Here is a 23,699-nt window from a genome sequence, read left to right as displayed (position 1 = left end):
TCGGGAGGTCGCCGCGACCTCGCCAAAGGCCATGTAAGCGTGAGCCGCCTGGGGGCGTTTTTGCTGCGTAGTGCTGCTGTGCTTCTCGCCTTGCTGCTTCATATCGGTAACGCGGTCAGAGTTTGGTAGGTGCTTTGTGCAACACAGTCTTCGGAACCTGGCCGTTGCAGCTTCACCCGCTCACATCGACACGTTATATGATGTGATATGCTTTTATACTTCGCTGTTTTCTTTTTTGTACCTTGTCTGCTGTTATACCGTAGTACTTCGTGCTGCTTATGCTTATTATGATGGTGATCATTTAATAATCATAGTTTTAGGAGGGAGGAGTGTGGTATAGCCTGCGGGCCTGCGGGGCAGGGCATGGTGGTGGGGGAGTGGTCGGCGTGATCATCATGTCTGCCAGGGATATAAGGAGTGCACGCCGCCTGAGGCGTTGTAGTGGATGCCGTAGTCGCCACGGCTCGTGTGTGTACTGAGTGCGTAATAAAGGAGAGTGGTGGGCAAAGTACGCCCGCGCTCCCGCTTGTGCAACACAGCCCGGCTCGAATGTTCCCCCGCTCGTGTCTGCCTGCTAAGCATCTCTACCACGACACTACAAAAACCAAGAGTAAAAATATCTGGAATGTTAAAAGTAAAAATAATAGGGTTATACAAAAAGGTCCATGTTCAGTGTGTGGCTCAAAAAAGAGTGATTTCATCACCAAACACAAACAAGGGGGAGATATACAAAAGTTTTTTTTTTATCAGGAAGTAAATTTACAACAACTGGAATACCAGCTGAATTGCATCTACCAGGTTATTCTTTCTGTGGTCCAGGAACATCCTTAAATAAAAGATTAGATAAGGCTGACAATCCTAAACCGTGGAGCAAACCTATCAATAGGGTTGGTGAAGTGTGCAGGAAGCATGATATTGATTATGGGAATAGCACGATGTTGGAAGAAAAACATGAAGCCGATAGAGAAATGTTGTATAATTTGTCTCTGATACAAAATCCAACCTTGAGAGAAAAAGTTGATAGGTTCATCGTGAAGAAGATGATCAGTGCTAAATTGAAACTTAGGCTTGGAAATTCAAAAAACTTATAGGCTCTGATGATATTGTGACGTCCACGGGACTTGAACAGTCCCGCCAACGTAGAATGAGCCGAAATGATGGAGGCGGTTTATTTATTTATAACCCAAACATGGCGGTTCTAATCGCTCTACCGCAAACGGGACGAGGAAGGTGGCACGAGTCACTTTTCACTGAGTTGATGATGTTTATTTGTTTTTATTATTACCAGAAATAACAAGACTCGGCAAGAAGAGGGATCCGGGGGTGATTCGACGGGATGGTGTGGGATCGGGCGTGGGGGAAAACACAGACAATTCCAATGAATATACAGATCTCAATCCCTCTAAGGCACGCACACGCACACGCACACGCACACGCACACACACACACACACACACACACACACACACACACACACACACACACACACACAAAACGTAGCTATTTCTGGTGGTCAGGCTGGACCGTGGTGTGGACGCAACTGTCCCTGGATCGGCGTCGGACGAGCTGACCTTGCTCTCGTCAGGGGGGCAGGAGAAACCGTGGTGCTGTCGACCTCCTGGTCTTGGCCCAAGTCCGCTCACAGCCGCCAGGGAACCAGTTCTGGCGCCAAGTTGCGAGCAGGAGAGGGAGGCAGGTCTGCCCGCCGTTCGACCCCGTACTCCGAGTCAGCAGAACCCCAGAGCCAACCAAGGTGAGGCACGAGGCTCAGCAAGGCTCCAAGACACGATCAAGAACACGATCGAATCAGCACAACAACAAGGACTCTCTCCGCGCAGCAGCCTCTACACCAAAAAAACACGATCTTTTTGGTTGTGATCTTCTTCCTCTCCCTTTTCGACCCCGAACAGAACCTTTTTATCCTCCTGTCCTCGTCACTTCCAATCGAGCCGTTTATTGGCCCACCGCCGTCGCCTTCTGCCAATCGTGATCACGGGGCGGAGCCATCTGCTGCACTGTCCTGTGACGTCACGGCCAGTCTCCAGAGAATACCAAAAGGGGTTTACGCAGACACACTTACCCTATCCCGTGTCCCTATCTAATTACGTGACAATTATCATTTCCCCCCTTGAAGAAATGAACATTTACTAGACAACTTATCACCACTGAATTGCTACTTATTACATTGAGATCCTGGTAAACTCGAACAGCATGGCATACCTAATTAAACATCCTAATTACCCTTTGAATGCATACCCCCCCCCCCTCAAACGTAACACTGCCCCCTCCTCTGGTACCGCAGCTCCTGCAAGGTATATCACAGGCGCTACTGTACCAGCCTTAACACTTACTGACTCACACCTAATTAACCTAACGAAATAAAGTAGGAGGGGCAATGGGCAGCGAGTCGCAGCTAACTTACCTATCCTGCTTAATGTACTACCCCCTTATGGCCTTATCCTCACCTAAACAATCATTCGTTTTTTTTTATTTTATTTTATCACATTAGAGCACTGGGCGAAGTTGCACTCCATCTTCTGGGTCATCACTCTTGCCCAGTACTCTTCCAGTGATCTGGAGAGGGGAAACAAAAGGTTCCACAAAAACACAACACTTATACTTTACATTCCTACTCTAAGCCTTAACGACACTATTCACAGGATATTTACACTTGACCGCCTCCCCCAGGGGATGCTAATAGACCCAGCGTTACCTGGGGAGCCAATTTTCAAATTTGCTTGCCCCAAAATTATACGGACATCATGCCCTTGCTGCACATGTCAAGTTGTGCGGGATCGAGTGGGACTCGTACATCTTCACAACACTCACACCATGGTCATCATCACATTTCTACGTCATGGTCCTCATTTTAATCATGCAGGCTGAATCCCGTCGTGGCCGTGGGGTGCGTTACCACAAGATGATGGGGGCATCTCAGGTGCAACCATGCCCACAGGTAAGCTTTAGTCCAACCCGGACGTTTCTCCGCCCCGCTCCCTTTGATTCCCACCCCCTTGGTAGCCATCAGCTCTCATCCCGTACAACACACTGGAAGGGTCTCACTGGCTCCTCTGGCCTTCCTGGGTCACCAAGGTCCTACCCGCCTTGGTCGCCCAACCAGACCCTCTCCCAGTTGGCTCCAGACACTGTCACAATTAGCCACCAGGGGTGAATCTCCTTGAAGGGGGTCGCAATTCCCGCTCACCATGAACTTCAGCAATCCCTGTGGACAAGCACATCATCCCCACCCACAAAACCCACATGACTCCCCCACCCCATCGGCCTTGCATGTGACACCTGCATTTCTAACACTTCACCGACCATGACCTTCCCTGTTACCACACCATGTCCAATGAAAAAAACAATGTGTGCACCATACATTTCACTTCTTCACTTAAAACAACTCACACAGCACTTCTCCTCACCCGATCCACGCACCAGCCATTGGACAGCCACTCGTGCCCGCTTTGTTACCAATTACCCATTGTCCCTATTGTCACTCTAAAACCCAGCAGCACTTACAAACCCATGCCAATTTTCCCCTAATTCATTTTTTTCCACCAAAGGAGGGCACTTCGCCACAATCTCAGCAGCCGAGCATGGCCGTATATGCTCAGCCCAATCTAGTCTCCCCGACCCCCGACAGTGATCTCCGGACCCGACCTATGAAAGGGCATCGCGGATAGACCTGGCGGTTCAGCAGGAGGATTCACCCTCTCCGAGTCTAAAAGTCTATTGGAGGGTCCCTCCATCGCCGGGTACCGGCAATATCGTTGCATGTGTCCTCTTCGCCCGCACCGGAAACAACTCCCCATAAAAGGCCCCCGTGAGTATCGGTGAAATGTCTCTTCCGGTTCCGGACCCCCTCGGCCATAATCGAATTGCTCTATTGGCTGGGCTGGAAACCCGCCGCTTTGGCGCACTAACTACCGGATTACCCTTTATCAAACTTGACAGTTTCTGGCAAATTTCCTGAAACATTTGGGTAATGCCAATTTCTCCCAGCCCCCCTCCCTGATCCTGGATCTCCGCCTGTCGGATCGTCACCGATGGCCTCTCTGGAACCCGACCCGGCCGACTCCACGAGGCCAGCCTGGCCACGCACTCGGCCGCTCGGTGAACGGTGGGTGGATCCTGTAACTCCACCAGCGCTCGGACCTCAGGGTCAGGAAGAGCAGCTAAAAATTTCTCTAGTGCCAGTCTGTCCCATGCCTCCACTGTAAGGTCCTGATACGTGATCCTGACTGATTGGTAAATGTCCTGTGCCAGCTCCTGCACTGTCTCACCCGGCTTTAATCTGCGGTGCTGGAGCTGGGCCCGCACTAGATCACAGTTTGCCGCGAACCCAAACCGACGGCTCAACGCCTCGCAAATGTGGGAGCTGGTCAACATCCCCTCCGCGATCACGTTTAACACATCTGCGGCTGGTCCCCGCAACGTTGCCACCAAATTCCCTGTACGTTCCCGCTCATTCCACCCGTTTAGTCGGGAAATGCACTCAAATTGCGTCAGAAAAGCTTCAACGCTCCCTGACCCGTCGAAATTTACAAGGGGGATCACTTTTACGGTGGCCCGCTTCTCAGTTTCTCCCTTGTCCGAATCCAGCCCAGGGATCAAACACCCTTGTGGCTGCGTATCCAATTTCGGAGCCCACTGTGGCCAAAGATGTTTTGTGGTGAGGGTCTCATGGGTCAATTTTGCCTCCTGTTCCAAACGTTGAATGGACCGATTCACCTCTTCCCGCAGGATCTTCTGGGCCCGCACAACCTCCTCCAAGGCTCCATCGCGAGTTTGTAGCTGCTCCTCAACCAACCCAGACACTCTACTTACAAAAGACGGCTCTACCAGGCCTTTATCCAAGACTTCATCTTGGCTCATAATTTTATCTTGTTCATCCAAACGACCCTCCAATCCTTTTACCTCCTCCGCCAAATTCATCCCTTGCTTCCTCAGCTCTCCCCACTCTTCAACTTGCAGCTGCATACGAGCATCCGCACAGGCACGATGACGTTCCAGGCTTTCATCCACTTTATCAACCCGAATGTTCGTTGCATCAATTTTATCTACCAATTTTTTCCGTATATTTTCCCCCTCCAATGTAATTTCTACCTTTGTTTCCTCCAATCTATCCTCGAATTTACTTTGTATTTCCCCCAATTTAACATCCACACACTCCTGCATCTCAGTTTTCATTTTCTCCATCTTTTCCCCCAATTCATCCCTCATTAAATCAATCCATGCACCCAACTGTACCCCCATTACCCCCAATAAATCTGTCATTTCTGTCCTCTGTGTCACTAATTGATTTTCCATTTGTGCCGTCATTTCTGCCATTTGTGCCCCCTGTGCTGTCATTTTTGCCCCCTGTGCTGTAATTGCACTCATTAAACGTTCCAACATTGTCCAGATCGTCATCGTGCCGGTTTCCGGCGCTGCCGGCTCCGTTACGGGCGATGAAGCACGGTCCACGCTCGGAATGGGGGAGGTTCCAACCCTACCCCCGTCTCTCCCTTCTTCCCCCGACTCGCTGCCAGACACGTGGCCTTCCTCCTCAAACATCTGCACATCCGCCATGGTGAAGAAGTCCCGTTTGCCGCCAATTAATTTAAATTTGAAAAATCCCGCCAAAATTTTCCCGCGCTCGCGCGCTTTTCTGTAGTAATTTTATATTCCAATTCGTGACGAGATTTTAATCTTGGTATATTCTCCTGATACCAAATATAATTTAGAGGGGTTCGAACATCCCACTCCTGACACCAATGTGACGTCCATGGGACTTGAACAGTCCCGCCAACGTAGAATGAGCCGAAATGATGGAGGCGGTTTATTTATTTATAACCCAAACATGGCGGTTCTAATCGCTCTACCACAAACGGGACGAGGAAGGTGGCACGAGTCACTTTTCACTGAGTTGATGATGTTTATTTGTTTTTATTATTACCAGAAATAACAAGACTCGGCAAGAAGAGGGATCCGGGGCGATTCGACGGGATGGTGTGGGATCGGGCGTGGGGAAAAACACAGACAATTCCAATGAATATACAGATCTCAATCCCTCTAAGGCGCCAAGCACACACACACACACACACACACACACACACACACACACACACACACACACACACACACACACACACACACACACACACACACACACACACACACACACACACACACACACACACACACAACGTAGCTATTTCTGGTGGTCAGGCTGGACCGTGGTGTGGACGCAACTGTCCCTGGTTCGGCGTCGGACGAGCTGGCCTTGCTCTCGTCAGGGGGGCAGGAGAAACCGTGGTGCTGTCGACCTCCTGGTCTTGGCCCAAGTCCTCTCACAGCCGCCAGGGAACCAGTTCTGGCGCCAAGTTGCGAGCAGGAGAGGGAGGCAGGTCCGCCCGCCGTTCGACCCCGTACTCCGAGTCAGCAGAACCCCAGAGCCAACCAAGGTGAGGCACGAGGCTCAGCAAGGCTCCAAGACACGATCAAGAACACGATCGAATCAGCACAACAACAAGGACGCTCTCCGCGCAGCAGCCTCTACACCAAAAAAACACGATCTTTTTGGTTGTGATCTTCTTCCTCTCCCTTTTCGACCCCGAACAGAACCTTTTTATCCTCCTGTCCTCGTCACTTCCAATCGAGCCGTTTATTGGCCCACCGCCGTCGCCTTCTGCCAATCGTGATCACGGGGCGGAGCCATCCGCTGCACTGTCCTGTGACGTCACGGCCAGTCTCCAGAGAATACCAAAAGGGGTTTACGCAGACACACTTACCCTATCCCGTGTCCCTATCTAATTACGTGACAATTATCATTTCCCCCCTTGAAGAAATGAACATTTACTAGACAACTTATCACCACTGAATTGCTACTTATTACATCGAGATCCTGGTAAACTCGAACAGCATGGCATACCTAATTAAACATCCTAATTACCCTTTGAATGCATACCCCCCCCCCCTCAAACGTAACAATATCATTATGATTGAAGAGCAATTAGCTGATGAAGTACATAAACCAATAATCACAAAGTTTAATAGAAGGAAGGTTTATTCCAAGGAAATTGATTATATCTGGTCTGCTGATTTAATTGAACTCAATAATGATAAGGGGTACAAGTATGCTTTAACCGTTATTGATTTGAGGAGTAGATATACGTGGGTTGTTCCTTTGAAAAACAAAACAGGTAATGTTAGCTTTCCAACAGATATTCAATAAAAGCAAGAGAAAACCTAAAAAACTATGGACTGATGAGGGTACAGAGTTCTACAACAAATCATTTATGAATTTTCTTTAAAATAACAACATTACATTATACAGCACCTTTAATGAAGGAAAAGCGGTTCTTATTGAGCGTTTTAATCGCACTTTAAAAGAGAGACTATATAAAAAAAATTCACTCAACTCTGTTCTCAACAATAGTTATCTTTAATTCAGAACATTGTAGATAAGTACGACTCGATTCACACCTCAACGAAAACTCAGCCAACAGAAACATTTTATTTACAAAATTAGAATATGAAAAAAGAGATTAATATCAGAAAGCCTAATATAAGTTCAAAGTTGGTGATATCGTAAGAATATACAGGTGGAAATCTCATTTTGAAAAAGGTTATACCAAGTGATGGACAAATTAACTTTTTAAAATTGTTGATGTCGTCGGTACAGTTCCTTGGACTTACAAATTATGTGATTTAAAGGGGGAAGAGATTTTAGGTTCATTTTATTCACAGGAATTACTAAAGACAAAGTTAATTGAAATTTTTTGACTCCTCTCCTTTTTGGCCCCGCCCATACAAGCCACACCCACACAAGCAACACCCACACAAGCAACACCCACACAAGCCACATCCACACAAGCCACATCCACACAAGCCCCACCCACATAAGCCACATCCACACAAGCCTCACTCACATAAGCCACATCCACATCCATCATATCCACATAATTAGTGATTAGTTTATTAGTTCCCACACACAACATGTTTATTTAATTTAAAAATTGCTCCACCCACACAAGCCACATCCACACAAGCCCCACCCACCCACACAAGCCCCACCCCCTGAGCGCCCCCACCTTTGACCCACCACCCCCTTATCCCACCCCCACCCTTCCCCACACACACACACACACGGGAAGGGGAGAGGGATGAGGTGGGTGGTGGGTCGTTGGGGGAGCGCACCCACCCCCCAACCCTAACCCCCCCCTCCCCTTTTCGTCTCCTTTATTCTTTTCTTGTAATTTAAAATCAGATAATTATAAGGAAAGCATTTATAATTAAACAAAAGTAAAAACATTGAACAAAATCTTCTTTTGCAGCAGTATGATGGTTTGTTTTGGTTTTGAAACTTGATCAACATATTCTGTTCAAAACAGTGAAGAACAATTAGGGTATATAAAGGTGATTATATCATGATATTAAAAAAAATATATATATATCACATTTACCTCCAGAAGATAGTGTCGTGTCAGATTCCTCCAGAAGATTAAGTTGTGTGTTTGGTTTATTCAGACAGGTGTTTTAAACTGAAAAATAAAAAATAATGAGTCAAAGACACACGCACACACGCACACACGCATACATACACATATAAACACACACTGATACACACACACACACACACACACACACACACACACACACACACACACACACACACACACACACACACACACACACACATATATATATATATATATATATATATATATATATATATATATATATATATATATATATATATACACACACACACACACACACACACACACACACACACACACACACACACGGATAATTTCTCACCTTTGACTCGACTCACTCAAGGTTAGAGGACATGAGAGAATTTCTTGCCAGCCGAGAAAAATGCCATTCAATTCTTTTCTAAACGAACGAATGTCTTCAAGGATGGCATTCATTTTTAGCCACTCATGTATTTCAAAGAACTAATTTTCAAGATCAGTTATCAACGATGTTCTCATTGGGGACAACCTTTTAGAAAAAGACATTCAAAAATTATTGGTTGTATTGTGATTTAATTCTGTATAAAACAACAAATAATGAATTGGGTTAAGGAGAGACAGAGAGACAGATCTTCCACCTGTCATCTTGTGAAAATGATTGATCTGCAAGGTCAGAGTTCTCTTCAAAATACTCCATTCTCTGAATAAAACATACGAAACCCGAGCAATAGAAACAATAAATAGGGGAATTTGATGACGTCAATGAAATGTGAAAACAATGGGGTTTTCAGGGAAATGAAATGTGTCTCAAAGGAAATGAGTCGCATTTTTGCTTCGGGCGAGGGAACTCTGTTCCCAAGCAGTCTGACTCATTTTAACCCGAAAATGAAACAGCTTGCTTTGAATGATTATGAGAAAAACTTACGTTTAAAAGTTATTCTTATTTTATTAAAGCTGCTTTTGCTTGCTTTTAGCTAAACTTTGTTCTGTTAGTGTTCTGATGATTTAAGATATAACCATGATAGACATGGGCACAGAATACTTCCTCTTTTTCACAGCACGACTGTGCTCTTATAAGCACTTCCCCATTTTACAAAACCGAAGAAGGGATAGCCCTTTCTTTCATGCTTGAAGAGATAAAGTGAATATACTCGATGGAAATGAATGTTATAAGAAAATTAAGCTATTCCCTAAAGTAGAACATGGGCAAATATTTGTTGGTTCACTCTTTGAGTGGAATGGAAATATAAAAGGGAAGAAGTGCTTTAATCAATCAGTAAGTCTCAATCTTTCATAGTCTCAATTTTACATTTGCTTGTATGGGAGGGAAGGGGATAGGTGGGGAGAAAATCAGTCTCAATTTTACATTTACTTTTATGGGAGGGAAGGTGATAGGTGGGGAGAAAATCAGTCTCCGATTTTGGGCTTTTGGCGCTTGAGTCAGAAAGTTTTTTCCTTCCCCCCATTCATTTGAATGGGAGTTCCAGAAACCCTATTTATCATCTACTTATGCATGTTTGTATATGTATGCAGTGGTGGATCCAAGATTTTAGGTTATGGGAAGGGCACAAAAATTTACATTGCATATATAATTTCGCCGAAAGAAAGAAAGTTGTCTCGCAGCTGTGTAAACACTTAACTGCAAACGATCACCAATAGAGGAAGCATCACACATTGTTAGTGTTACTTAGCCATAGATGAATGTCCTATTTGCAATCTTAACAAACAAGACATGCTGTGAGTAGCCCACATCCTTCTCCCACAAGGAAATTGGACATTTTTGTCTCATTTTTAATAAATTTGGAGAAATTTCAAAAAACATGTTTTCACTTTGTCATTTTGGGGTATTTTGTGACAGGTCAGGTCAGGTATGGGAGCATGTGCCAGAACAGCACGTCGCTGCGTCCACTTTCCGCCGGTACTCCAGGGGCCTCCGTCTGGCCATCCCCCAGGCAGATGCCAGGCCCATCCCCATCTCCTTGAGATGATGGTCAACCTGTTGCAACCATGAGGCACGTGGTCGACCCACTGGCCTCCTCCACTCATGAGACTCCCTCGCTGAGAGAATCTGGTGAGCAGGATCAGAGTCAGGAAAACGAGCCACATGTCCATACAGCCGCAACTGACGCTCACGGACTATGCAGGTAACAAATCTCATCCGAGTCTCTCTCAGCAACCGCTCGTTGGACACAAAATCCGACCAGCGATAGCCAAGGATTCTCCGAAGAGACCCGGTACCAAAGGAATTAAGTCTCCGTCTCAGATCCTTGGTCAGAGTCCAAGTCTCGCACCCATAGAGCAAGACTGGAAGTACCAAGGACCTGAAGATTCGGACTTTCGTCCTCCCGCACAGGTACCGGCAGCGCCACACCCCATGATCCAGTGAATCCATGACTCCCCAGGCCCGACCCAGACGTCTATTGACCTCTGACTCGCAGCCAGCAGAGACATGAATATCACTGCCAAGGTAAGTGAATCTCTCCACGACCTCAACATCCTCACCACAAACAGACACAGACAGGACAGCAGCATCCAATATGTCACCGAAAGCCTGGATCTTAGTTTTGACCCAAGAAACCCGTAATCCCAACGGCTCCGACTCCTCATTCAGCATCTCGAGGGCCCCCAAGAGGATGTCTAAAGTCTCCGCAAAGATGACTGCATCATCTGCAAAGTCAAGGTCCGAGATCTTGACATTCCCAAATGACGCACCGCAACTTGATCTCTCCGACATCCTCACTAGAATCCAGTCCATACAAGTGCTGAAAAGTGTGGGGGCAAGTACACATCCCTGACGAACTCCAGTAACAACTGGAAATAAGTCAGAGATGGTACCACCACACTTCACAGCACTCTCAGTACCAGAGTAGAGTTCAGACATCAGATCGATCAGTTTTGGTGGCACCCCACGAAGACCAAGAATCCTCCAGAGGACATTCCGATTCACTGAATCGAACGCTTTACAGAGATAAACATAGGCTGCAAGCAGCCCCTGCCGAAACTCTCGTCTGCGTTCGGTGAGGACACGAAGTGCAAGGATACGGTCGATCGTTGACCTCTTTGGTGTAAAGCCTGACTGCTCTGGACGCTGGTGCTCAAGCAGATGGTGGCGAACCCTATCGAGAATTATCCGAGCAAAGATCTTGCCCGGCACTGAGAGCAGCGTCACCCCTCGGTAGTTGTTGCAGTCTTGGCGATCACCCTTCCCTTTCCAGAGAGGGACAACAAGGCCCCTCTTCCAGTCAGTTGGGATGATGCCTGTGTTCCAGGCAGAGCACAAAACTGCATGCAACGACACGAGTGCAGCATTTCCACCAGCCTTGAGAAGTTCGGCATGGATGCCACAAATCCCTGGAGCTTTGCCCCGTTTCAACTGGTTCACCGCAGCCCGTGTTTCCACAAGCGAAGGTGGACCACAGTTGAGTCGTGGGTCAGCAACAGGGATTGTAACACCCTTGATGTCCAACTCGACAGCTGGGGGATCAGCCTGGTACAACCGCTCAAAGTAACCGGCCCAGTGGGCCTTCACTTCAGACTCCTCTGTCAAGAGCCTACCACTCTCTGCTCGAACTGCAGTGCTCCGAGGGATGGGCTTGGATGAACGTAATGCGCGAATTCCCCTGTAAGCGGGACGAGAATCACTTGACCACAGGTGTTGCTCTACCAGGAGGACGTCTGCAGACACAGTTGGGCACTAGATATGGATGGCCGTTGGCTCACAAGGAGCTCCTCCGCCCTTTGACAGGTTTTGTTTTTAATCCTGCTGGGTGTCCATATCCAAACACCCCCCACACCAGAAAACCTGGTGGGGGAGACGGTTTAGTCGCCGACAACCCGACCATGGAACAGGTTAGTACAGGTTTACATGGTACCTGGAGCAGGTCACAGATCGAACCTGACCTGACAAAGTCACGGCCAGTCTTCAGAGAATACCAAAAGGGGTTTACGCAGACACACTTACCCTATCCGGTGTCCCTATCTAATTACGTGACATTTATCATTTCCCCCTTGAAGAAATGAACATTTACTAGACAACTTATCACCACTGAATTACTACTTATTACATCGAGATCCTGGTAAACTCGAACAGCATGGCATACCTAATTAAACATCCTAATTACCCTTTGAATGCATACCCCCCCTCAAACGTAACAATATGTTACCTTTTTCTTGTCTCCTTGCTTTCCTGCCAGAGTTACATCTGTTTTATTATGCCACGAGTTTCAAAGCCCATCAAAAATGACGGGTTGGAGTTATTTTATTAAACTGGAAGATAAGATGTTTCGTAGGAATAAGCATTATTTTAAAACATTACATGGACAAATCTGACCCGATGTTCTTTATCTTCTGGGAAGTTTTTCGTTTTGACAATACAGCCTCATGAGCATGCCAAAGTCTGAAGCCTCGGCCTAGCGTCAGGTGTGTTTATGTTGTCTTTATCTCGTAGACATCCTCCGAACAGAGGCAGTATTTGGGGCATGCAACCGATGCATTTACATGGGACCCTGAGATGACAAGGGCCCCCCCACACTACTAATTGTAGTTCACAATCTTTCGAGACGGAGCCTCGAGGGTGAGGTCTCACTTTGCCGACAAAACATGTCAACTTATGAGTGGTGATAAACCCAGTGCAAAGGGAATGCTCCATCTCAAGGAAAGAAAGCATTGTCACGTAATGAATCGATTAAAAACGTTTTCCCCTGATGTTTAACAAGACATTGCTTAACATTGTTTCGGTTAAAATATAAATGTAGCAAAATGGGATGTCTTGCTGCAACAACGCTTTTCAATGTGATTCTACACTACCTTTGTTCCTGTGTTTACAGGTGAATTGCAAGTAGTTAAGGTGGAGCCAAAGGAATGGGAGTCATGGACTGAACAAGGTATGTTTTTGTTGTCGTTTATAAAAGACAGAGGTGTATGCACATGTAAGAGCTGAAAGTGATGATATTAATGAGATTAACTTCACTGTCCTGAGGGCGAAGAAGAACTAAACAATACTTGTGGGTCATTGTTATTGAGTTAATGGTGGAAGTGGGTGGAATTGGGCTTGGGTGACTTTGAACTTTCACGATGTTATCAAAAGTATTTGGACAGGAAGGAAATGTGCAGGGCTATTAATTTCTAGTTGTTTATTCATTTTCTAATAGGGTTTTGCTGTCTGCACTAACACTTTGTTCCACATATTGGTGGATATTGAAGTACAAATTCAGTGGTAGATTGTAATTGCCGATTCGAGCGATAAGGTGGCATTCCAAGACCTGGAGTAGTTCAATTAGGTTTGCGTTGCATTATGAGTTTGGGGGGGGCAGGGGAGGAGGAGAATCTGGAATGGCTACTGCAGATTTTCAATATTGTCCATGAATAAATTCACAATGGACAGAGCAGAATAGAAAGTTGTGTTATTATGCTGTAGATCTTGAAGGCACTCTTTGTCGTATTACAGCAATGAGGGTAATGCAGCGTTATCCAATATGGCATACTAAAACATGCTGTGTTGGAGTTTATGAGGAAAGATGCACGTGCAGGTTGGGAGGGTTCATTTTAAGCTTCGGTGTGCTGTCCTAATACTTTTGTTACTGTAGTATGCTTATCTCTCTATGGAGTGAGGGTCTGTTGAGGTCCATTTTCAAACCTGTTTTTTTCTTGTTGTTTTTTTAATGGGTACGTGCTCTCATTGTGCATTCTCAAAATCTGGCTCAGGGTGCAGGAATTAAAAATAAAGGACAAAATGAGAACAAATCTTTTCATGAAGGATACATTAAGGTCTCTGCTTGTTGGCATATATTGGTAAGCTAAAAACTTAGTGATTATAACTCGCCCTTCTTCTTCTTCTTCTTCTTCTTCTTCTTCTTCTTCTTCTTCTTCTTCTTCTTCTTCTTCTTCTTCTTCTTCTTCTTCTTCTTCTTCTTCTTCTTCTTCTTCTTCTTCTTCTTCTTCTTCTTCTTCTTCTTCTTCTTCTTCTTCTTCTTCTTCTTCTTCTTCTTCTTCTTCTTCTTCTTCTTCTTCTTCTTCTTCTTCTTCTTCTTCTTCTTCTTCTTCTTCTTCTTCTTCTTCTTCTTCTTCTTCTTCTTCTTCTTCTTCTTCTTCTTCTTCTTCTTCTTCTTCTTCTTCTTCTTCTTCTTCTTCTTCTTCTTCTTCTTCTTCTTCTTCTTCTTCTTCTTCTTCTTCTTCTTCTTCTTCTTCTTCTTCTTCTTCTTCTTCTTCTTCTTCTTCTTCTTCTTCTTCTTCTTCTTCTTCTTCTTCTTCTTCTTCTTCTTCTTCTTCTTCTTCTTCTTCTTCTTCTTCTTCTTCTTCTTCTTCTTCTTCTTCTTCTTCTTCTTCTTCTTCTTCTTCTTCTTCTTCTTCTTCTTCTTCTTCTTCTTCTTCTTCTTCTTCTTCTTCTTCTTCTTCTTCTTCTTCTTCTTCTTCTTCTTCTTCTTCTTCTTCTTCTTCTTCTTCTTCTTCTTCTTCTTCTTCTTCTTCTTCTTCTTCTTCTTCTTCTTCTTCTTCTTCTTCTTCTTCTTCTTCTTCTTCTTCTTCTTCTTCTTCTTCTTCTTCTTCTTCTTCTTCTTCTTCTTCTTCTTCTTCTTCTTCTTCTTCTTCTTCTTCTTCTTCTTCTTCTTCTTCTTCTTCTTCTTCTTCTTCTTCTTCTTCTTCTTCTTCTTCTTCTTCTTCTTCTTCTTCTTCTTCTTCTTCTTCTTCTTCTTCTTCTTCTTCTTCTTCTTCTTCTTCTTCTTCTTCTTCTTCTTCTTCTTCTTCTTCTTCTTCTTCTTCTTCTTCTTCTTCTTCTTCTTCTTCTTCTTCTTCTTCTTCTTCTTCTTCTTCTTCTTCTTCTTCTTCTTCTTCTTCTTCTTCTTCTTCTTCTTCTTCTTCTTCTTCTTCTTCTTCTTCTTCTTCTTCTTCTTCTTCTTCTTCTTCTTCTTCTTCTTCTTCTTCTTCTTCTTCTTCTTCTTCTTCTTCTTCTTCTTCTTCTTCTTCTTCTTCTTCTTCTTCTTCTTCTTCTTCTTCTTCTTCTTCTTCTTCTTCTTCTTCTTCTTCTTCTTCTTCTTCTTCTTCTTCTTCTTCTTCTTCTTCTTCTTCTTCTTCTTCTTCTTCTTCTTCTTCTTCTTCTTCTTCTTCTTCTTCTTCTTCTTCTTCTTCTTCTTCTTCTTCTTCTTCTTCTTCTTCTTCTTCTTCTTCTTCTTCTTCTTCTTCTTCTTCTTCTTCTTCTTCTTCTTCTTCTTCTTCTTCTTCTTCTTCTTCTTCTTCTTCTTCTTCTTCTTCTTCTTCTTCTTCTTCTTCTTCTTCTTCTTCTTCTTCTTCTTCTTCTTCTTCTTCTTCTTCTTCTTCTTCTTCTTCTTCTTCTTCTTATTCTTCTTTTTCTTATTCTTATTCTTCTTCTTCTTCTTCTTCTTCTTCTTCTTCTTCTTCTTCTTCTTCTTCTTCTTCTTCTTCTTCTTCTTCTTCTTCTTCTTCTTCGAAGCTACAAGATGTGAAAAGTGAATCTGAAGATAGCGTGCATGCCAGACAAGGTGAAGAAGCTGCAAATATATTATCTACCCATCCCAGCTCTGTTTCTGATCTGTAAGAACTTTGCCATTTGCTGGCTTTCTAATAAAGTTAATTGATCTCCAGTCACGTGACCATATTTTTGGTCGAATAACACATTGATGTTTAATGGACGATATTGAAACATCGTATACTGGTTCATGACCAAACACAGCGATCGCCGAGAGTCTTCGCACTCACATTAACTACAATCTGGTATGGTAGGGACCAATGGCAGATTGGACCAAGTCTTTATTGCAGCAACTTGTCACAGTCTAGTTCTGCTGTGCCTTCACCCTACTGTGCTTTCTCTGCCACACTTTTTCTATGACTTCTACAGTACTCCCTGATGCTGGGAGACGAACTGGAATTGGCTTCCTTCACATCAGGAGACAGAAATATAAAGATCGTCACTCGTAACCAACCCAACTTGGGAGTCTGTTTTTTTTTGTTGTTGTCGTCCTCTTTCCTTTCATGTATTTCTCTGTTTGAGTTCACTGATATCCACTTCTTCCCAGTCCTCATAAGTGGATCCCCACAGTGGATCCAGACAAGCTTCCTCTTTTTCTTTTTTTTCTTTATCTAAATAATTTTATCACATCTGATTATTTGTCATCATTTTTCCCTTTCCTGTGCTATCATATTCCTACATGCCTGGTGTTGGCTGAATGGTTTGGGTGGTGGGCTTAAGATCCCACTCAGCTGTTGAATTAATACCAGGTGTGGTTGACTCTGCCTGTCATCCTTCTGAGGTAGGCAAAATGAGTGCCAGCTTGCTGGTATACTGTGTCAGAGTGGCGACCCGTCCAGGATTGTGTCCAATAGCCAAGGAGACTGCTCTGGTAGTACCAACGCTCTACACAGAGTATGGTCCTAATGGATGGATGGGTTCCTATCTCTGATCACTCCTGCATGTCTTTCACGTTTTTATTTCCACGGAGAGAAAAAGATGAAAGTGAAACATTTTGATAATACTATTCTCAGGAAAGTAAGGTTTCCAGACATACCTCCAATAAGTAACGAGAACGGCACTCGGTAGAGTGCATACCTCTGCCAGGCTGAACACTTTGAAAAGTTTATGTTTTGTATCCCACTGATAGGCTGGATCTGCATCCGCACCTGAACCAAAATCAAATCGAATCAGGTTGTTCTAGTCACCTACACAACTCGTTCATCAAGTTTTGTCATAAGCTGTCCACAACTTTTTGAAATATCGTGCGATGTATCGTTTTTAGACCCATCACTTAAAAAATTAAATAATTCTCAGATTTGGATCCGTATCTTCACCGAAATTGAATCGATTCGTCCTTGTCACGCACCCAACCAGCCCACCAAATTTTGTCTGAATCCATCCACAACTTTTTGAGATATCCTGCTCACAGACAGACAGACAGACAGGGGTGAAAACATAACTTCCGTCCACCTTTGGTGGTGGAGGTAACGAGAAGCCTTGTACAAATTGCATTTTGAAAACGCTTACATCGTCTTTTCCTTTTTTTGCGAATTAGGCATCCCATCCCCACCTCCACCAATGTACTGTATTAAAATTTCCATTTCATTGCTTTAAAACTCCTTCGAGTAAATGAAACGCAGAACCTACCATCTGACATTTCCACAAAAACATTCACCCAAACTAATTACCATACCTCAATCTCTGTGGCATTGTCACATTGTGGGTTCTGATACTGAACCATTCATTTTGATGTGAACATTTTTTTTGCACATTTTAGTGTCTCTTCTCATAGCAATGAATTTCAGAATGCAAAATGTTGAGCAAAAAAATCAACTTGCAAAGCTAATACATGAGTGTCTGTGCCAAATCCCCCAGGAATGCATCGAAGGACTGTGGAGTTGAAACAAGACCATGGATGGAAACTAAGCGATTATGAAGAGGCCCCTGTTGTAGATTTTGAGAAGACTATTGAAATCGAAAATTCCCCTGTGGTCACGTTTGGTTGCCAACAATCTTGCAACTTTTCAGAGGTTGGGAAGCATTGCGGCATAAAGTTCGTTTGTTCAATCTGTCTTGTAGCATTTTCCTCAGAGGACAGCTTGGCAGCCCATGAAGTGACACACTTGAGAGAAAACCCTCACAAGTGTGATGCGTGCTTGAAGATCTTTAATAACCGTCAAGACCTGCTGCAGCATCAACAGGTTCACACAGGTGAGAAGCCTTTCTCTTGTGAAGATTGTGGCAAGGCTTTTCGGAGAAAGAGCTCTCTCGTGTACCACTGTTGGAGCCACACGGAGGAAAAACCCTTCAAGTGTCCTGATTGTGGAAAGGGTTTCATTGCCAAGTCACAGTTTGACCAGCACGTTCGTGCACATAAGGGAGAGAAGCTTTACGCGTGTGAGATTTGTGGAAAAGACTTTGGCAAAAAATCTGGCTTGGAGCAACATCGAATGGTGCACACCGGGGAACGGCCGTTTGGTTGCAATGAATGCGGCAGGATGTTCCGGCAGAAACGAGCCCTGATGGTGCACATTAGAACACACACAGGAGAAAAGCCTTTCGACTGTCCTATTTGTGAGAAGGCTTTCGCCAGGAAGGATCACCTGGAAAAGCATCTTCACGTTCATGGGGAAACTGCTATTCGTCTGTATGAGTCTGTGGGCTCAGCTACGCGATCAAGTATTGCAGGCCTTTTGGGTGTCTGATTTGAGCTGTGTCACCAGCAGGTGGACTGTAATATTTTCTCATGCCCACTAGATTCTGACCAAATGTATATTCATATTGTGTGAGTAGTCTCATATTTTTTAGGAATCAGCTGAATGTTAATCACCACTGGTTTATTTCCAGTTGTGTGGGATTGGAGCTGTTGCACTGTCATATCAAAATATTGGTTGTGAGTCATTGCTCTTGGTCTTGCACCTAAACCTTATGATTCCAAGAGTTGTTTACATAAATTGAGAAAGCACTCCCAGTTTAAACACCAAAACTACTTCTTTGAGCAGGAACTAAAATATCAAAGAAGTCTATGTTTTTCTCCTCCAAAAATATAATTTTGAGGCACCATCCTTAACACCAAATTTTGTGCTCCAAACTGTAACACCAACCTGAGGTTAATCTTCAGCAGTTTCTAGAGGGCTCATCATACTGATAATATAGTGATCATGTGTGAAGTCATAATTACTAACCACCAGCCAGCATGACAAGTGTATCCAGCATACTACTTGAGGAACGGTGGGGGTGTGATAAGGCGTGCAGTACTGAAGTGGCATTTCATTGCGAAAAGCTTTGTCCCGAACATGCAGTGGTCCTGCAGCTCTGCTTGGGGCACACTCGGGTGTGGTTGTGTTTTTGAAAGATTACTCCATGAACGTGATATTTGTGTATACAAGAGCTCATACACATAAGCTCCCTGCAGTAGAGGCCAGGTTAAAATAATACATTAGGATTAGTGATGCAATCAGTCTGTAAACCTTTGAAGACAATGATGATATGGGGAAGGGCAGGCCGATGTAACTGTCACCATGCCCTTGTAATGCCTCACCTTTCCATTCCATTCCGTATGGATAGGGACGTGTCGGGTATACAAATGAAGCTGTGTATATGCATTGTGGTGCCAAGAAGCAACTGCCTTTTTTGTCAGATTGACCCACCTGAGGGAGTCTTTTCCAGCCATTGCCTGTTCCACAGGTATGCTCCCCAGACCGGGAGTCATCTTGGGGATCAAGCCTCATACTGAATCGAAAGTTTTTTTTTTTTTTGCGAGTGCATGTACCAATCTGACAACCATGCCACCTTAGTTGATAGGTTCTCTAAATCTGATGTTTTTCCTTGCATTTAATTTAATCCTTTCTTGGGAGATATTACCAAAAGTGTAAATTTATGACTGTCTGACTCTAGATTTAAACGTTGTGGTTCTGGGTCTTTTTGCCTCTTTAGTCTCAAAACAATTGCAAGTCATTAAAAAAAAGGAATTTGAGTCCTACTCCGTTCCAAGTCCTGACTCAGGTACGAGAGGTCTGATGCTCCTTGCTGCCAGACTTCTGCCTCTCTCCATGCTCCTCAACAGATTGCCATGTGTGGATCAAGCACATGACCATACGAAGTTCTGCTTGTTATCCCCATACTTTTTGAAAGAAAGAGGGGAGATATTGTAATTGGCTCCGTCTGTCTGTCCTGCTATCTCCTGAATGGTTGAGCTGAAATTCACCAAACTTTGTAGTTATGATCACCACATGGCATGGATGTGCAAGCGCAGTGTCACTTTGGGGTCAAAAACCAAAGAATGCAATTACGGGCACGTTTTTAAACGTTTTAAAATGAAACTTTGTGCATGCAATCAATATACTGTATAGGTCTGCATGAAATATGTAACGATTTTTGGGGGGGGATTTGAGTCCTGGTTCATGCCTCAGAGGATGGGGACTTGGGGTCACATTGAGGGTCACAACTGGGGAAATTTTTTCTTTTCATAATTTCATATTGGGTCATTTTTGGTGGAACCTTTTGCCATCTTTCAACGTTTCTTTTGGTGGGAAGCACGGGGATTTGTGATGGCGCGCCATCGACTTTGCTCTCGTTGCTTTATTTTCCCAGTGTGTGTGAATCCTTTGGGAGAGCATTGCACGCTGTCTTTATCAATGTTGTATACCATCCCTGTGCATTCTCAGACACCTGCTCATGAGCATCAAAAACGAGGTGCCACAGAAGCAGCGCATAAGCATGTAGTATTTCATTGCATTCATGGAATGTACGAGGGTCCTCAAATCGATCTGAAAACGAAGTCGGGTAACTTTTATTCGAGGTGTGGTATGTGTTGCGATTCTTTGGCGATTCGACTTTGAACTTTAATATGGCTCAAGCTTTTGCATCACACTATACTTCTTGTTCTGAGTTAAAGATCTCATGGTATGTTTTGATGAGGATTCGGCTAATTATCATTTGCATCCAGGCCGAATTCCAAAAAAATTATGTATTATCGTACAAGGAGCACCACATCAGTGTTGCAACCATGTTCCACAATTGATGTAAACCAGCTCTGACATGCGACACATGAATGAATGAATGAATTGGATTAAGGACAAGCCTCTTGGATAACAGTTTAAAATGTCTCCAAAAAATGGATATCAGGTTGGAAAGCTACATTTCTTATAAAAGGAGAAGCTTATTACTGCTAATTGCTGAAATTTCAATTGAATCTGATGACACTTAAAAATAGACAAGCAATTACATTTATAATTGTCTGATAGGACATTTTATAGGTAGTGCACTAATCTTTGAGCTTTCTTTGGGTTTGTTCCCCAGCTTAAATAATAAACTGTCAAATTGGTGCTTCGTCAACCGGATACAGCATAAAAAAGTGTGCCATCCCTCACATGGAAGGTAATCTCGGGACCCATCTACAAGCATGATATGGTGGTTGTTAAAGACCCCACACTGTTATTCGCAAAGAGTAGATGAGTGATTGCCAGCACCCCTGGTCAAATCAAGTTCTTGCCCAAATCGCTTTCCCATTGCAGACAGGTCGGTGGTCTCTGTCTTCTACTGCCTCGATCTGGTGTTGCGCCCTCTGCTCTGTCCGTGCATTGCCTCCTCCTCCCCCACCCTTTCCAGGTGTCTGCAGGGCACACACGGTCCACCTTCAACCCCCTTCTGCTGAAACTCCCAAAATCCAGGATGAGTGCTCACCTCCACTCATTTGCAACTCCCCCCACCCCACCTGTGGAATAAACGTCCACATTCTTTTCATTCACCAGACTCTGTGGTGTAATGATTCGAGTATCTCCTCCGTGTCTGGGAGGTCGGCAGTTCAAACTTGGCTGAGTCATCCCAAAGATTTTTTAAATGGTATGTACTGCGTATTTGCTTGATGCTGAGCATTTAAAAGATTTAGAGCATGGGCAATACCCGTGGGTTGGTATCCATGGGGAGGAGAAAATTCCTCCTCAGGAAATGCCCCAATGAATGTGGTGAGAAGAGCAGCGCTATTGTTGTGACGTCACTGGTATTACAGTATCCTGGGAAATGATGGCACTTCCCCCAAACTGTGGTTGTTTATCTGGTTTAACAGTCTTGTGTTGTGTCGCGTATGTTCATCTGGATGTCCATGTGTGTGTGGCAGCTACACTGTGAGCCTTCGATCATGATTTTTTTTAAAGTCTCATTCCTCCCTCCAGGACTTTAAGACACCTGTTCACCCCCGTCTCAGATCATCCCCCATCCAAAACCATGATATTTCCTACCATCGTTAAACCACCATTCCCCCCCTCCTCCACCACAAATTTCCAGGTTTTCCTTCCTGAGAGTTTGCTCCTGTATCTATCTCATCCATTCCATGCATTTTCCCCATCCCTCATTCTTACCTGCATCCCTTGCTGGCAGTCTCCGTCTATTTTGTCCCTCGGCCCTGCTGTTGGCATTTCCGCTATTTCTTTCGGCTGTTCCTTTTGTTCTGTTGCATCCTGATCTGTTGTGTTCTCGCTCTTGCACGAGACTGGATTTTGTTTCCAAAAAAAAAAAAATGAAAGAAGGGACAGCCTTCTCATTGTCCTCTTTGAGGAACAGTCTAACCCATTGTTGCAACATCCTGCTTTTTTGAAGTACCAAGAAGACAGTTGAAAGGCGGGCTGGAAATCAAATGAAGACAAAGGCAAGTGTGCTTCCTCTGAGCTATTCTATTGGCCCCATTTATCATGTTTATGTGTGAAAATCTTTTTTTAAAGCCTTTCATTTGTACATGCAATCGACCAGAAAACTACTCGATTATTACGTCCACCGAAGGTGGATGGATGGAGGTTATGTTTTCACCCATTTGTTACTTGCAAAATAGAAGATTTTTCAAGTATATTGGTCAGTCGATTTTTTTTGGGTGGTCGCAAGATAACCGTTATTCTCAGGTTTTCCGTCTGTCTGTCTGTATGTATGTAATGGACAGCTCTGGAAGCCAGAGGAGTCAACCGATTTTGATGAAACTTGACTGGTCGGTTCATACCAGGATCTAGTTGTATGATTTTGAGCACCGTTGCTATGGACACCACCGATGCCGAGCAATGGGACATTGAAATTTTTGAAAAAATCCGAAAAATATTTTTATATATATTTTTTCAAAAATCGGCTTTCGCGCTTTTATGCGCACTATAATCAACCTCTTTGTCAAAAATTTTCAGCCCGATCCGTCAAAAACTGTATGACTAGTATGCAATTATGTAGTGACCACCCATGTTGCCTACCGCCTTGTTATTCTGTCTGTTTGTCTGTTTTTATCACGTACAGGTCACAATTCTAAACCAATCGTCATGCAACTTAACCAAGTTGTAGAGGCAGTCTCAACTGAGAAGCCTATTGATTTTGAGGTGAAAGGTCATCTTGAGGTCAAATTTCTAAAATCATTTTTCATCCGATTGACTTGAAATTTGAATATTGTGTCACTGAATTGGGAAACTAAATATTTTTGAGGTCAAAGGTCAAACTTCTAAAATCAATTTTCAACTGAGAAATCGTTAATTTTCATCTGATTAACCTGATAATTAAGCAGCAATTGCGTAGTGCATCACTGAATTTGAAAAACTATTTGAGGTCAAAGTGAAACTTCGAAAATCAATTTCAATCTGAAAAATAATCAATTTCCATCCGATTGACCTGAGCTTTGATTAAGATTGTCAATTTTAATCTAAAGGAAATGGACAATTTTATGTATCCATGGCAACCTTTGGAGCGGGGTGGATTTTGCTAGTATCATGCTCTGCACAACGTCTGTGAACAAAATATATCAAAAA

At 44.0% G+C, this 23,699-nt stretch overlaps 1 protein-coding gene across 5 annotated transcripts in view; it reads left to right on the top strand.

Annotated features, from left to right (window-relative positions):
- LOC147018346 (uncharacterized) overlaps positions 1 to 19,506 on the top strand; it is a 93,226-nt gene extending 73,720 nt beyond the window's left edge. For 4 of the 5 annotated variants that reach the window (XM_085897922.1, XM_085897921.1, XM_085897919.1 and 1 more), the window contains 3 exons: positions 13,292 to 13,349; positions 15,906 to 15,958; positions 17,803 to 19,506. In XM_085897922.1, the coding sequence (XP_085754048.1) occupies positions 13,292 to 13,349; positions 15,906 to 15,958; positions 17,803 to 18,632 (941 nt within the window). In that variant the 3' untranslated portion in view covers positions 18,633 to 19,506. The remainder of the gene's footprint in view (positions 1 to 13,291; positions 13,350 to 15,905; positions 15,959 to 17,802) is intronic. The other variant, XM_085897923.1, reaches the window with a different exon arrangement.
- The last annotated feature ends 4,193 nt before the right edge of the window (positions 19,507 to 23,699 follow it).

Source organism: Eptatretus burgeri, chromosome 10, assembly GCF_056783735.1.
Source record: "Eptatretus burgeri isolate ZD-2024b chromosome 10, Ebu_testis_v1, whole genome shotgun sequence".
NCBI classification, from domain to species: Eukaryota; Metazoa; Chordata; class Myxini; order Myxiniformes; family Myxinidae; genus Eptatretus; species Eptatretus burgeri.
Note: the sequence above shows the minus strand (reverse complement) of the source record. Positions and strands in the feature narration are given on the sequence as shown.